Source organism: Hakea prostrata, chromosome 9 (genome assembly GCF_041222555.1).
Source record: "Hakea prostrata isolate BN-2017 chromosome 9, UWA_Hpros_2, whole genome shotgun sequence".
Taxonomy (NCBI): Eukaryota; Viridiplantae; Streptophyta; class Magnoliopsida; order Proteales; family Proteaceae; genus Hakea; species Hakea prostrata.
This window is the reverse complement of record NC_142608.1, coordinates 20,987,402-21,003,692: the sequence shown is the minus strand read 5'-3', so window position 1 is coordinate 21,003,692 and position 16,291 is coordinate 20,987,402. Positions and strand designations below refer to the sequence as shown.

Genomic DNA, 16,291 nt, shown 5'->3' with positions numbered 1-16,291 from the left:
TTTTAACATTTGAATATGACTAATGGACATATATCATTCATCCATAGCAAAATAGATGGTCCATTTCGTGATAAAACTCCCCATCTTCTAGCTATTCTACTTGCTATCCATCTTCACTGTCTAATGAATTTATTGTTATTGAATGAATATTCATTTTAATTATTTTTTTCGATAAATATGGAATGAAGAGAAAGAGGTATACACATGACATGACATTTCATGGACCACAAGGCAGCGATTTATTTTTTATTAAATCCAAAAAAATAGGCAAAAGGATTCTAATCTGATGTGATAATCAACAAAGACAGTGCGCTCTATTCTGTCGTCTATCTACGTCCTCTAAAATTTTCTTGTCTGCAACTCCCTCTAATTCTCCTCTAAGATTGTGACATATGACATTAAATTATCTTACAGTCACATACTAGATGCCTAACTATAAAGGAAATATAAAAAGTTCAAAAAAATCTTTTTATTTTCCTTTCTCTTCAGGAAATTTGAAAATTTCCTAAAATCACTCACGACTCTATTTTACTATTTATGAAATTAAAAAAATCCTTAAAATTTCTCACAATTTTATTTTCTATCGTCTCTCGTCTTCAAAATTTTGAGGGCATACATATGAATCATTGTTAAAACCATTGAGCTTCTCATCTAGGTTTCCTTTATTTCTAAAATTGGAATAACTCGATGAAACATTTTTAAATCACATCTCTGTTGAGATTCTGAGTTCAATAGTGTATTGTATGCAGGTTTTATCCTCATGAATTTCTTAGTTCGAAAATATTAAAGTGAATCAGACCTAGGTAGTACAAGTTAATGAGAAGCACCGGAGAAGCACCGTAAAAACCAAAAGCATTTGTCATTCTACACATGAAAATCTTGAAGAGCAAGGAGGAGAGACGAAAAAATCATGAAAGATTTTAGGGATTTTACCAATTTTGTGAGTAGAGAGGAGAGAGTTTTTAGGATTTTTTTTTTTTTAGATTTTTTTTAATTAGACATCTAATTGTAACCGTAAGATAATTTGATGCTACCTGTCGGAATCTTAGAAGAGAATTATAGAGAATTGCAAAGAGGGATAATTGGGTTACATGGAGACAAGATAGAAGATGTTTAATGAGATGACAAAGAGGAATGTTATGTCGTAATGTTTTGGTGCCCATGTAGATTCTACAAGAAGTATCCAATGGGATGACTGAGAGGAAAAAGTTGTATTTGCAATATTATAGTAAGATATGGAATTCTCTACAGCGATACTTTATTTATTTATTTCTTTTTTGGTAAAGAACTTCATTTATAGAAGAACATTGCGAGCTACAACCGAGGAGTCCAATTCTATAAGAGAAAGGATCCAAGGAGTGGAATTAGGCCAAATTATCTCGCTCGAAGAAGATAGCGCTTCTTGGGATAGGGCGTCCGCACATGCGTTACTCTCCCTAAAAACATATTGGGCTTTACATTCAATGAACTTGGATTTTAGATAGAGAATATCATCCAAGACCGTGAGGTTGCTCAATGGGCCCTGAGTGTCTTGTGCCTAAATGGCCTTGATTAACACGGCACAGTCAGATTCTAGGATCACAAAATCATATCCTTCTCCTAGTGTGTAGAGCATTCCATCTCTTAATGCCATGGCTTCTGCTTCAAGAGGAGTCTGGGCCTGGGCCGGTTTAGAGACCGCTAGCTTATATTGCCTTTCAAAATCCCTAATAATGAAGCCCAAACCACACTTGCCTTTATTTCCTTTCATAGCAGCGTCTGAATTCAATTTCACCCAGCCACAATCACGAGGCCTCTACTCCGATCTTTTCTCCCTTTGTTGTATCTGGATTCCCCTCACAAGTGGTTTGTTGGCTTCTATGAAATCTCCAAATTGTGATACCGCTCTATCAATGGCCTCCACTGGCAAGATGATCTTCTTGTTAAATATGAGATCATTCCTTGAAATCCAAATCTGTCATATTAGAAAGGCCGCCAAACTGGAAACTTGATCGAAATCTTTTCATGTAGAACTTTTCAAAGAGTTCCATGACTGTATCCATTTATGGACTTCAACATCTTCATCTAGAGGAACCACAAATGACAAGGGAGAGCCAAACCACACCACACGTGCAAAAGGACAAGCCAAGAAAATATGGTTCTCTGTTTCAACATCTGCTCCACAATGAGGACAACACGGATCCACATCAATATTCCTAATCCGAAAGCTTTCAGTTGTTGCTAGGCCTTTCGCACACACCCTCCATAACAATTGTCTAATTTTTGGGGGAGCCTTACATGACCAGATTGAGTTCCAAACTTCATCCTCCACCTGTAGCCACGATTTCTGTCATGAAGAAGAGGCCTTTTGCTTTAATTCCTCCAATCTCTGTTTGCAAAGTATATCATATGCAGACTTCACTGAAAATTGACCATTTGAAGATGCTGCCCAGAATTGTGAGTCTTGTTGGGGAAATAGTCCTAGATTAATCTTGAGGACCTCCTCTGCTTCCTCTCTAGACATTATAGAAAAAATCAATTCCCTCTTCCACATTCTGTTCACTTGATCAATGAGGTCTGAAACTTTATATACTTGACAATTTTCTGGTTTCTCAGACTTCAATCTAAAGTTTGGTAGAATTGGGATCCAGTTATCCACCCACAAATCTAGGTATCTCCTGTACCTACCTTCCAACATAGTCCAACTTTAAGACCTTTCCTTCCTTCCAACAAGCTCCTCCATGCCCATGATGGGTTTTGACCCAACTTAGCCTCCATGAATGAGTTCCGAGGGAAATAGATGCTCTTTAAAAGGTTTGCCCATAAAGAGTTGGGGTTGGACCAAATTCTCCATGCAACTTTGGTTAAGAGAGCTAAATTTTGTAAATCTGGGTCCTTGAAACCCAAACCTAGGCAGGCACATTCTCTCCCAACTGATCCAATGTATACTCTTGCTGAATTCTTGTTGTCCCCAATAAAAATTAGCAGCCTCTGATTTAAGCTCCTTGTGAGTTGACTTTGGTAATTTGAAATGTGAACAAGCAAAGTTGGCATAGCAAAAACTATACATTTTAATAAAACTTCTTTTACCTGCTTGAGACAGAAGTTTATTTTTTCACCCTTGCAGTTTTGACTTCACCCTTTGTTTAACTTCTTTGAACACCTTCTTTTTTGACTCACCAAACTCTGAGGGTAACCCAAGGTACTTGGAAGGTCCTTCCCTACATGGTACTTTCAACACCCTTGAAAACCATCTTCTGAGTTTACGTGTTAAAAGTCAACCTTAATTTCTTCAAATTTATCCGATATTTTGAAGAAACTTCTTTCAAATTTATTCGTTGACCTCTACAGCGATACTTATGGGGACGTTATTGGTGTTCAACCATCCTCTACTGATATAAAATAGTTTTATAAAACTAACCTAACCCATGTGTTACCATGTTCTCTGTATAATGAACTTATTGTTATTAAAATAATATTCGATGTGATTAATTATGGATCATGATATGTATATGACATGGCATTAGAGAAAAGGGAATTATGGGTCACGATATGGATATGACATGGCTGTATGGCACTAAGAAAAGGTATACACTCATTTTGGTAAAAAACGAAAAAAGGTATATACATGACATGACATTTCATGGACTATGATCCAGCCATTTATTAAATCCCAAAAAAAACAAAGAAAGATGGTAAGATAAGGAAACAACAGAGAGGGCGCACTATTTTGTCCTCTGCCATGCATACCTGCATAAGACGTGTCAATCTTTATCGGTCACATTATAATTTTATTATTTTATCTTTTCTCTTTTGTGATGAAATTTATCTGGTTTTCTGTATCTTCCAATTTTGGAGTGGTGTTCCTTAGTCCTTACTGCTTGTAATTCGCATTTCGATTGAAGATGGAGAAAAACCTCACCTCCAGTGGAAACAAAACTGATTTTCCGGCCAAGCTGGAATACTTGTCCGGCTTCGGCAACCATTTCTCGTCAGAAGCACTCCCTGAAGCTTTGCCTCAGGGACAGAACAATCCTCTGGTGTGCCCTTATGGTCTCTATGCCGAACAGCTTTCAGGAACCTCCTTCACTTCTCCTCGCAAGCTCAATCAGAGAAGGTTTTCTTTTTCTTGCTCAATTTCTCAATGTTGTTCAGTAAAGATGGAAATTTTCAGTTGGGTTTTGCTTCAAATTTTAGGCGTCGATTGAAATGATGGAAAAATATAGTTTTACTTGTTTAATGGATGTCTGTTTTGTGAGTCGGATCATGATCATCCTGTATAAGAACGGAAAACAAGATTGTTATCCTTGTTTATAGTAAAATTGTGGATTCTAGACTGAAATTAGTGTTCATATACTGTCGTTGGAATACTGTGTTTCGATGGATTGAAAAATTTTCAGTTACTGCAAAAATGAAGTCTTTACTTTGTGCATCAAATTCTGATTTGTCAACTTGATCTTCATTGATTTAACTTGAGTCCGTAGGCTATACCTGGGAGAAATTATGGTTTTGTATCCTGATTCTACTTTTGCTGCTTTTATTTTGATGAATTATTGCTCTTACCCTTTTCCTTTTCGAATGAATTCATCACTCTTATAACTGTAGTACTTGGTGTCCTGAGTTTTTTCTTGATTTTGATTTTACAGTTGGTTTTATCGAATCAAGCCATCAGTTACACATGAACCATTTAAACCTCTGATACCAGGCCACAAGAAACTTGTGAGTGAATTTAACCAGTCTAACAGCTCTACCAATCCCACCCAACTGCGGTGGAAGCCAGCATCAATTCCTGACTCACCAACTGATTTTATTGATGGTTTGTACACAATATCTGGGTCTGGCAGTTCATTCCTTCGTCATGGATTTGCCATTCACATGTAAGTATTATTTCCTTCTTGGTCCATAAATGCAATATACTTTATCAGTAAGGCTGCATACATTATGCCTTCCCTAAACCCTCCAGTGGGTGGAACATCGTGCACTCGGTATGCCCTATCGTATATTCTAATTCTGTTATGATACCTCAGGTTTCTGAATCCTCATGAATGTATTCTGCTAAAATGAGATCATTATTTGGTAAAGCATTGGCAAGGTCAACTAGAGAATGTTGATTCTTATATTCTCCCCACATTTATGTCCAGATGTTCAATTTACTCTTTTTGGTATTTAGGTACACTGCCAACAAATCAATGGAGAATTGTGCCTTTTGCAATGCCGACGGTGACTTCTTGATAGTGCCTCAAGAAGGGAGTATGTGTATTTCGTTAGTCCTTTGTATATTGGTTTTGGCTTGTTTTCCGGTTCAGTGTCTTTTGTGGCTTGATTATTGCATGCATTTGCATCCATGAAATGCCTTCTGGATATACTGAAGCCTTGTTGGTATCTTATTAGATTCATGCAAAGGAAAGTCAATTACTTACCTGACTAATAGTTTGACTGAAAGAAAGGCCTAGGAGTACACTTGGCCCTTGCGTGTCATTGTGGTCAACTTGAGATTTATGATTCTTTTCTATTCTTACAGAGAATTCATTTTCTTGGACTTGATTTGTTATATAGTTCAAATTAACATCATATTTTACTACTGAAAATAAATAACATTGCTTTTTTGTTTTAAATAATAATGTCTGACCATCTAAATAAGAATGCGTTAATCCTAATAAGAATCAGTGTAAATCTATTAATTGCTGATATGCATGTCTAACATCTGAATCACTTCCAACTTAGCTCTGGTGTTTGTTGAAAATAACGCTAAAGACTCTATTGAGCCTGTTAGTCAATTAATTTCTTAAAGTGTCTGAAATTTACTTTGTTTTAATAACCATGCATCCCATCTAATATCAATATGCTTCAATCAGGCTTAAGACATGAATTATATAAATAAATTATTTAAATATTTTAAAAATGATAATGAATCGTATTTCCTGTCATAAAATCAACCTATCTGGGATTTATCTGTCTAGGTTTTTCTTTTGATTTTTTATGTGAATTCTTTACATTACAAGCACAATGGTAAGGCTGGTATACAAGGGAATGGAGGAGAAGTGAAGGTGGGATTCTATCTAAGTCTTGGAAAGAACATGCTAAATACCATATCAGCAGACCTGATATGCACCTTCCTTCTTAACTGGTTTGGTGTACGAAGTAAATTCCTACAAGTATCAGCTCTTCAAACAGTTTCAAGTGAGACCTCTTTTGATAAATTTCAAGTTCTGAAAACTTCAGAAGAGAAATATGTACTTTGAGTTACTTTGCTGTAAAGAATGTCACTATGACTGCCACATCTGTGGAGCTTACAAACAATCCAAATTTTGCTTAAAATTGTTTTATGATTTGAAGTGTTTGTTCATGCATGATAAAGGAAATATTAGCTTTGGATCTGTATTATTTGTATGCCTTTGAGTATTATTCTTATCTCTTTCTCTGTTTTACAGGATTGTGGATAAAAACTGAGTGTGGAAGATTGCAAGTTTCCCCTGGTGAAATAGTTGTTTTGCCTCAGGGATTTCGATTTTCTGTTGACTTGCCAGATGGTCCATCACGTGGTTATGTTGCAGAAGTTTTTGGTGTCCATTTTCAGCTACCTGATCTTGGCCCTATAGGTACTGAATTTATTATTTTACTTCTTAGGAAATCACGATAAAACATTGTTTTGTTTATCAAGTTTTGCAACTTAAAGTGATGTCTCAAATCATTTTATTTAGTTGAAAAAGTACTTTGCTTTTTCTGTTGTAGGTGCTAATGGTCTTGCCTCACCAAGGGATTTTCTTGCCCCTACTGCATGGTATGAAGATAAGTTTTGTCCAGGATATGTTGTTGTGCAAAAGTTTGGTGGAGAACTCTTTACTGCAAAGCAAGATTTTTCTCCTTTCAATGTTGTTGCTTGGCAGGGTAATTATGTACCTTACAAGGTGGGTCTGAGTTTTTTACTCCATGCCACAATAGGAACAGATACACAAACTTCTCATGGCAAGCTTCCTCCTTACGTAGTCAATGGAAATTTTCAATTCTTCTCCTAATAAAGTTTTTTTTTTTTTTTTTTTTTTAGTTTCAAATTCTAAAATTACATTTAAACTTTTTTTTTAATTGGGGTTTACACAAACTTCTCATGGCAAGCCTCCTCCATATGTGGAAATGAAAAGATAATTCTTCTTCTGATAAAGTAACTTCATTTTAGATTTGAAATTCTAAAACTGCATTTCAACTTCTATTTGTATATGCACTTATTGGTGATCTAACTGGGAAACTTGTCTACTTGCAGTATGATCTAAGCAAGTTTTGTCCATTCAATACTGTATTGGTTGATCATGGTGATCCATCAGTAAACACTGGTATGCAAATCTTGCAATCCTTCACTTATGTTTCCCCAAATGGGAACAGTTGAATAGTGGTTCTGGTCCTCCTTATTGCATTTTACTGAACTTGAATCCTCTTTTTTTACAGTATTGACAGCAGCATCTGACAAGCCAGGTGTTGCAATTCTTGATTTTGTCATTTTTCCTCCACGATGGTTGGTTTCGGAGCATACATTCAGGCCTCCATATTTCCATCGCAATTGTATGAGTGAATTTATGGGTCTTATCTTTGGCCGTTATGAGGTAATTATCTAATTAGCTTACAAGTTGGGTTCAATTTGATTCTTTTATCGATTTCAATTTAATTATTATGTTGTCCATATGAGGGTGAGCAGGAAGGTGAAATAAATTTAACTTTTAAGACAAACTTCAAGTCAGACTTCAGTAGAAGTAATGGAGTCCTTGTCTGTTAGGGTGCAGAGTGCAGATAGTAATCAAGTTAATCTCTCTTGCTAGATAATTTCTATGACCATCAAATGATTAATCCAACTCTTTCAGAGGATACCATTGATCTTGTGTGATGGGCCAGAACATACTTGCTCATCTGTATTTACAAATTTGTGTTTAAATGAGATTAGAAGTTATTTTCACAGGAAGTTGGCACATTACATTATTGACATGGTTGTAGGCTAAAGCTGATGGGTTTCTTCCTGGAGGTGCAAGCCTTCATAATTGCATGAGCCCTCATGGGCCTGATACCAACACATTTGAGGTACTGAAATTGTCTGTGGTAGGTTGACCTGTTAATATATTCTGCTTTCTTCTGTTTTGGATATTAATTTCTGTTCCTGTTTAATATAACAGGCAACAGTGGCAGGTGGAAATGATGCTCAACCTTTCCGAATAACCGATACCTTGGCATTTATGTTCGAATCATGCCTCATTGCACGTGTATGCCCATGGGCTCTTGAATCTCCCCACATAGATCACAACTATTACCAATGCTGGATGGGTTTAAAATCACACTTCTCAATAGAAGAATCAAACCATGTAACTAGAGAAATGCAAAATGGAAAAGAAGCCAAAGGAAATGGAGATGTTGTGGAGAAGCTGACACAGAAAATGGAGGATGTTGTTGATTTGGGATGCAAATGAGCTTTATTAGCCTTGCTCTGCTACAATAACATCTTGTATAGAATCCAATAAAAGGTAATAAAAGTTTCATGTAAGAAATATTCAGTATGTGAAAATGTAGATACGCTTTTTTGTCATAGCTTTTATGATTGTAGTGTAAAATATTTTCTTGCAGATACTTTTCTTTTGTGGTGTTCTGATTCTTGCCTAATTTGCGTAAGTAGTTGAGTTCTTTAGCCCTTTGGGTTGTTCTCCAACTCGAGATCTGCAGAGGTTAGACTAATGGTTACTTATCCTCCAACTTATAAGAGCTCCGTAGAAGGAAGCATGATACTTCTATGGCCTGCCTCTGTTCCTTCACCTGCTGGTTGTTGAAATAGTTGACAATTTTAGTCCCACATCAGGCGATGTGGGACTAGAAGGGAGAGGAGGAGGCTATAAAGTAAGCCTCCCCTCCTCGTGTAAAGCACACCAAAAAAAGAAAAGGGAATATCCTATTAGAAAAGGAATATTCCTCCTCTTTTATTTATTATTTAAAGGAGTTTCTCTCTTACCCGTGGTTTTTTCCGTCAAGGGTTTTCCACGTAAATCTTTGTGTTCTCTTTATTTGCTGATTGTCCTATTCGGTGGGTATTAATTACCCAATAGTGGTATCAGAGCTGGGTTTTTCCGAAGTATGCTCTGTGGTTGCAGGCCTTTATGTCAACAACAAAGAAGGCGGTCATCGTAGTCTTCTTACCCACCGTAAGTTCGATCGGGAGTATGCCTCTTGCCTTTGTAACTTCTCCTGCGAAGTTTGTGACTATCTGAACAGTCGGAAGCAAGTCTCCTTCTGTCCTTTGAAGCTTGGCCAGCATCCTGGTGGGCAAGATGTTCACCGCTCGTCAAGTAGGTAAAGTAGGCATACGAACCACTTTAGCTTTGCCTTAGACTCTATTGGAACAAAGCAAAGAAGGAGGCTAAATGGAGAAAGGAAAGGGACAAGGGCGGTCTTGCTTGGTGCAAAGGCTGCTGGTTCGAGGGTAGGGTACTAAAGGTCCTCGGATTCGGATCAACAGTTAGGTCAAGTTCCCCCGCTTCTTCTTCATCAGCCCTAAAAGTGAGAGAGATAGTCGGTTCATCAGTTCACGTGCTGGCTGGTCTCTGCTTCTGGTTTCATGGGATCAATTCGATAAACGAATGAAACAACCACCTCTGCCTGTGCTATACTTGGCTCTGGTGCTCCTATCACGGGGGACACTTGAACTGAGTAAATGGCGAAGACCCAGATGATCTTCTGTTTGGTTGGTTTAGGGTGTGAGTATCTACTTATATTATGCTCTGTGATTGCCACCTACGAGGTGCTGCAGAAGTCGCTATTCACGTGGTTTCTTTTCGAGTATCCTAGAAAGGTGTATTGGGATTAAGTGCATGTCTAGGAGAATTTTGTCTGAGGAGTCTGGTATTTAAGCAGACCGCTTGTGTCCCTCCAGTCTTTCCTGGTGCATTTTTGTTCAACCATATACCAGTTGGAGATAACCTGAGAAGACAAGTTTCATGTGAAATAGTGGAAGTTATTCTGTAACCAACAACAGTTCGTGATAGGAGTAATGGCAGCAAAGATCGACATCGGCAAGTTTGACGGCACAAAATTCTCATTATGGAAAATGAAGATGAATGCATTATTGATAAAAGATAACTGCCTGGAAGGCATCAGTGTTCGGCCAGCGGAGATCATAGATAACGAAAAATGGAACAAAATAGATGCGATGGCCCTTTCCAATTTGCATCTAGCATTATCTGATGATATTTTAGCGAGCATAGAAGAGAAGAAAACTGCTATGGAGGTTTGGGATCACCTCATCAAATTGTATGAAGCCAAATCACTTCACAACAAAATCTTCTTGAAGAGAAAGTTGTATACCTTACGGATGTCAGAATCTACATCAGTTACAGAGCACTTACATACTTTGATTTCGTTATGTTCTCAACTTTCAACGTTGGGACATAATGTTTCACCACAGGAACGTGCTGAAATTCTACTCCAAAGTCTTCCAGATTCATATGACCTAGTCATCATCAATTTAACCAGTAATATCCTCTCTGATTATCTGGTATTTGATGATGTTAATACTTCAATTCTTGAAGAAGAAAATAGACGAAAAAGCAGTGAAGATAGACAGGCAAACTCACAACAAGCAGAAGCTTTATCTATGACGCGAGGAAGGTCAATGGAACGTGATTCCAGTGGGAGTCACAATTAAATGAGGTCAAAATCCAGAGGTAAGAAGAATTTCAAGTGCTATAATTGTGGCAGAAGGGGACACTTCAAAAATGAGTGTCAAATCAAAAAGGGTGTAGATAAGGCAAAGACATCTCAAGGGTGCGTTGCTGAAGGAAATATTCTTTACATCGAATCAGCAACGGCAACCAAGGATAGATTGGAGCATACTGATGCTTGGATCTTGGCTTCGGGAGCAATATGGCACATGACCTCTCGCAGAGATTGGTTTCACATTTATAAACCTATCTCTACAGGTCTGTGTACATGGGAAATGATCATGCCTTGAAGATTGCTGGAGTTGGCACCATCAAGTTGAAGATGTACGATGGTATGGGACGCACTATTCAAAATGTGCAGCATGTGAAGGGCTTAAAGAAGAATCTATTGTCTTTGGGACAATTAGATAAAATTGGGTGCAAGACACGCATCCAAAATGGAATGATGAGAATCGTCAAAGGAGCGCTAGTTGTAATGAAGGCTAAATGGAGCACTACAAATTTGTACAAACTAATGGGAGAAATGTGTCTAGAGGCAGAAGCATCAGTTGCATCAACCGATACTGCGGAAGAGATGACAAAAGTGTGGCATCAAAAATTGGGCCACATGTCAGAGCAAGGGTTGAAGGTTCTCGCAAAACAGAAATTACTCCCGGATCTCACAAAGGTTTCATTACCCTTTTATGAGCACTGTGTTACAAGTAAGCAACATAGATTGAAGTTCAATGCATCTGATTCCAGAAGTAAAAGTATTATGGAATTAGTTCACTCTGATGTATGGCAAGCACCGATTACATCTCTAGAAGGAGCAAGGTACTTTGTATCTTTTATCAATGATTATTCCAGAAGATGTTGGGTGTTTCTATCAAGAGGAAGTCAGATGTGTTTTTAGTTTTCAAAACATTTAAAGCGCAAGTTGAACGAGAAACTGAGAAGAAAATCAAGTGCCTCAGGACAGACAATGGCGGTGAATATACAGGGGATGACTTCTTTGAGTTTTGTAATCAAGAAGGCATCAAGAGACAACTCACAGTGGCTTACACTCCTCAACAGAATGGAGTAGCAGAGCGGATTAATAGAACTCTACTTGAAAGAACAAGAGCCATGTTAAGAACTGCAAGCATGGCTAACTCCTTTTGGGCAAAAGCCGTAAACACTGCCTGCTATGTGATTAATCGATCACCAATAAGATCGATTGATCTGAAGACACCGATGGAGATGTGGACTGGCAAGCCAGTTGATTATTCACGCCTGCACACATTTGGGAGTCCTGTGTACGTGATGTATCATCCCCAAGAAATTTCGAAATTGGATCCAAAATCTAGAAAGTGCAGATTCTTGGGATATGTTGATGGAGTCAAGGGGTATCGATTGTGGGATCCCACTGCCCACAAGGTCGTCATCAGCAGACACGTTATTTTTGTAGAAGATAAGCTGTAGAAGGAAGATATGAGTAACACTTCAATAGAAATTCCAGATAGTACAACAATTCAGGAAGAAGAGAAGTCCAATCCAAAAAATTCTTCTAGAGCAAAATCAGAAAATGAGGAACAAGTACCAGTTGAGTCTACAACTGTAGAAGTTCGACGGTCAACTCATGAAAGACATGCACCAACCTGGCAGTCTGATTATATTATGGAGAGGAATGTTGCATACTGTCTTCTAATAGAAGATGAGAAGCCATCAACATTCAAAGAAGTGATTGATAGCTCAGAAGCGTCACTTTGGATGGCAGCTATGCAGGAAGAACTAGAAGCCCTTTATAAGAATAAGACGTGGGAGCTTGTACCTTTACCGTACGAAAGGAAGCCCATTGGTAACAAATGGGTTTACAAGATTAAACAAAACAGTGATGATCAAGTAGAGCGGTATCGTGCAAGATTGGTGATCAAAGGATATGCTCAGAAAGAATGTGTCGATTTCACAGAAATCTTTTCTCCAGTGATTCGACTTACTACTGTCCGGATGGTTCTGGCACTTTGTGCTACGTTTGATTTACATCTTGAACAGTTAGATGTAAAAACTGCATTTCTTCATGGAGATCTTGAAGAAGAAATCTATATGCTCCAACTAGAAGGTTTTGAAGAACCAAAAAAGAGGAACTTGGTTTGCAGGTTGAACAAATCTCTATACGGCTTAAAACAGACGCCAAGATGTTGGTATAAGAGATTTGATTCCTTCATATTGAGCCTTGGATATAACAGACTTGCTTCAGACCCTTGTGCGTATTACAAGAGGTTTGGTGTTGATGATTTCATCATTTTACTATTGTATGTTGATGATATGTTGGTGTCAGACCCCAACAAAAATCGGATTGTAGAATTAAAGGCTCAGTTGGCTAGGGAATTTGAAATGAAGGATCTGGGACCCGCAAACAAGATTCTAGGGATGCAAATTCACTGAGAAAGAAATAATAGGAGGATTTGGCTATCTCAGAAGATTTACTTAAGGAAAGTCTTCCGCCGCTCCAATATGCAAGACTGTAAGCCAATTTCTACTCCGATTCCTTTTAATTTCAAGTTATCCTTAAGTATGTGTCCTAGCAATGAAGCAAAGAGGGTGAAGATTTCTCAAGTACCGTATGCATCAGCAGTGGGAAGTCTGATGTTCGCTATGATATGTACAAGATCGGACATTGCACATGCAGTGGGAGTGATTAGTCGGCATATGGCGAATCCAGGACAAGAGCATTGGATTATAGTAAATAGGATCCTAAGATACATTAAAGGAACCTTGGATGCTGCTCTATGTTATGGAGGATCTGAATTTACTATCAGGGGATATGTTGATTCTGATTTTGCAGGTGATCTTAATAAAAGGAAATCCACTATTGGTTATGTGTTTACAATTGCAGGAGGAGCTGTGAGCTGGGTATCTAAACTACAGACAGTTGTAGCACTGTCTACAAGAGAGGCTGAGTATATGGCAGCTACACAAGCTTGTAAAGAAGCAATCTGGATAAGAAGATTCATGGAAAAACTTGGGCACAAACAAGAGAAGATTCTCTTATATTGTGACAATCAGAGTGCCTTGCACATTGCAAGGAATCCAACTTTTCATTCCAAGACAAAATACATAGGAGTCCAATATCATTTTGTTCGTGAAGTGGTAGAAGACGGAAGGGTGGATACACAGAAAATCCACACGAAAGAGAACCTAGCAGATGTATTGACAAAGGCAATCAACACTGGCAAGTTCATTTGGTGCAGATCCTTGTATGGCTTGACAGAGACATAGACAGCATGGTGGTGGCAAGATAGAGACTAATGTGGAGATTGATTGGTTCTCAATCTAATCTCCAAGTGGGAGATTGTTGAAATAGTTGATAATTTTAGTCCCACTTCGTCTGATGTGGGACTAGAAGGGAGAGGAGGAGGCTATAAAGTAAGCCTCCCCTCCTCTTGTAAAGCACACCAAAAAAACAAAAGGAAATATCCTATTAAAAAAGGAATGTTCCTCCTCCTTGTATTTATTATTTAAATACTGGAGTTTTTCTCTTGCCCACGTAAATCTTTGTGTTCTCTTTATTTGTTGATTGGCATATTCGGTTGGTATTAATTACCCGACACTGGTAATTACCGGCACTGGTAAATTTAGTTACAATGAATGATCTTCTTATCAAGCGTTGTTGCCGGATTCCATCCCATGTTCTTATGCTGGTCCTAGAGGCCTATATGAATCTTTTGGCTTTGGCTCAACCTCTCATGTCCAAGGCCTATCCATCAGATCTCTTCAGGAAATCACAACTAAGAATGACCGTCAAAGTGAAAGTCTTATCTAAGTGAGATTATAGTGTTTGAAAAATTAGCCACGTTCTTGTACAAATAATCTGGAAACTTTGCGCTCAAAGTCGATCCAACCACAATCAACTCTGCCGCAGTAGTGTTTCTAGAGTGGATGATCAAATTGGTCTCGTCAATACTGTAGTTTTGAATAGGGTCAAACTAGAAGAAAACCTTCCATCCCCAACACATCTAAATACCATTCCTGCAAGAGAGGGGAGCATCTACCATAAACATTTAACAGAAGATTTAGCAAACTATTTAACCTCTAAGGTTCTGCTCGAAAAGCATCAGGTTGGGTGAATAATCTCCATCCTAATATAACAAGTAAAACAAGACTCAAATCTTCTATCCTTCGAAAGCCCAAACCTTTGAAACATTTGGGGAGGCAACATTCATTCCAGAAAATAAAGATTAGTTTCTTCATACTCTGGGGTTTGCCAAACTAGAATCCATAGCAAAAAGAACAAAACTTGCGATTAAAAAAAAAAGTCGTAGGAAAGAAAAAACAATACATATTGTATACATAGGGAGTAAAGAACCGACTAGATTAAGATACATTGTCAAGGATGATTAGATTTCCAATTAGCCAATTTGGATGTCATGTTATCCAAAATAAAATGAACTTCCTTAGACCTGGAACAAAGATGGAAAAATTTGGTTCCAAGGTACAGAGTTAGTCATTTTTAAATTCCCAAGAGAGCTTTATTTTTTTTTGAAAGAAGTTGCTGATAATATTAATAATAGAAGAGATTATACATGAGATTACAGACGGTAGTAAGTTCTACAGAGGCGTCACCCAGAGGTGGAACCAGGATTGAACATTGGGGGGCCGAATATACGTGGGCCAATGCGGGACCACTGTAGGTCCCATCTAGACGTTCGGGTCGAGATACCAATCGGGCTAACGACAGACGATCCTTGCATATCGATCGTGAGCTGGCCGATATAAATCAAAGATTGGGGCAGTTCTCCCGAGGGAGAAGGACCAATGACATCTATTTGTTCATTAGAAAAACTCCATTTGTGGAGGCCATTGCCTGGTACGAGTTTCCACACAATTTTCGACTCCCCACGTTCACTTCGTTCGACGGTTCGGGAGATCCCATTGCCCATAATAGTTGCTACCAACAAACAATGGCGGTAGCAGGGAACTCGATGAAATTCTTGTGCAGAGTGTTCGATTCCTCCCTAACCGGGGCAGCACAGAAGTGGTTCTCAAACCTTCCTTCGGGAAGGATTGTCGATTTTGAAGAATTGGCCCGAAAGTTTATCGGTCGTTTCCAAAGTGGCATTCAGATTAAGAAGACGGAGGAAACCCTATTTACGATCAAGCAAGGGAAAAATGAATCGATTCGGGAATACCTGAAAAGATTCAACAAAGTCACCATGGAGATTGGAAACTTGGATGAACAGGTGGCCAAAACTGCTTTGTTTACTGGGTTTACAAATAGAAAGTTACTGGAGTTACTACTTCAAGACATGCCTACCACCTATTCAGAATTGGTGCAACGGTATCAAAAACAAGCTGAATTGACAGAAATACTTGACGCACGTCAAGGAGAGCCAAAAGCGCTCAACAAAAGAGCAGAAGTCTCCCAAACGGAGCCAGAAACATAAGAAGTCCATCCTCGATCGGGCCAGAAAGCCACGATCGACTTGGAGACGACGCTCTCCCGATCAAAATGATTACACGCCCCTGAACGCTCCACAATCGAAAATCTTGATGCAAATCAAGAACCAAGATATTTTGAAATGGCCGTCAAAGATAATAACAAAGACGGGAGAAAATAATATGGAGAAATATTGCCATTTTCACAAGGATTATGGGCATTACACAAATGA

General features: G+C 38.3%; 1 protein-coding gene across 1 annotated transcript; it reads left to right on the top strand.

Annotated features, from left to right (window-relative positions):
* Window positions 1-3,738: 3,738 nt before the first annotated feature.
* Window positions 3,739-8,759, top strand: HGO (homogentisate 1,2-dioxygenase). Its single transcript, XM_089169248.1, has 9 exons — window positions 3,739-4,096; window positions 4,626-4,856; window positions 5,150-5,229; window positions 6,411-6,578; window positions 6,712-6,887; window positions 7,238-7,307; window positions 7,420-7,574; window positions 7,960-8,043; window positions 8,136-8,759. Exons 1-9 carry the CDS (start codon window positions 3,885-3,887, stop codon window positions 8,424-8,426), a joined length of 1,467 nt encoding a protein of 488 aa, XP_089025374.1. The 5' UTR covers window positions 3,739-3,884; the 3' UTR covers window positions 8,427-8,759.
* Window positions 8,760-16,291: the final 7,532 nt, after the last annotated feature.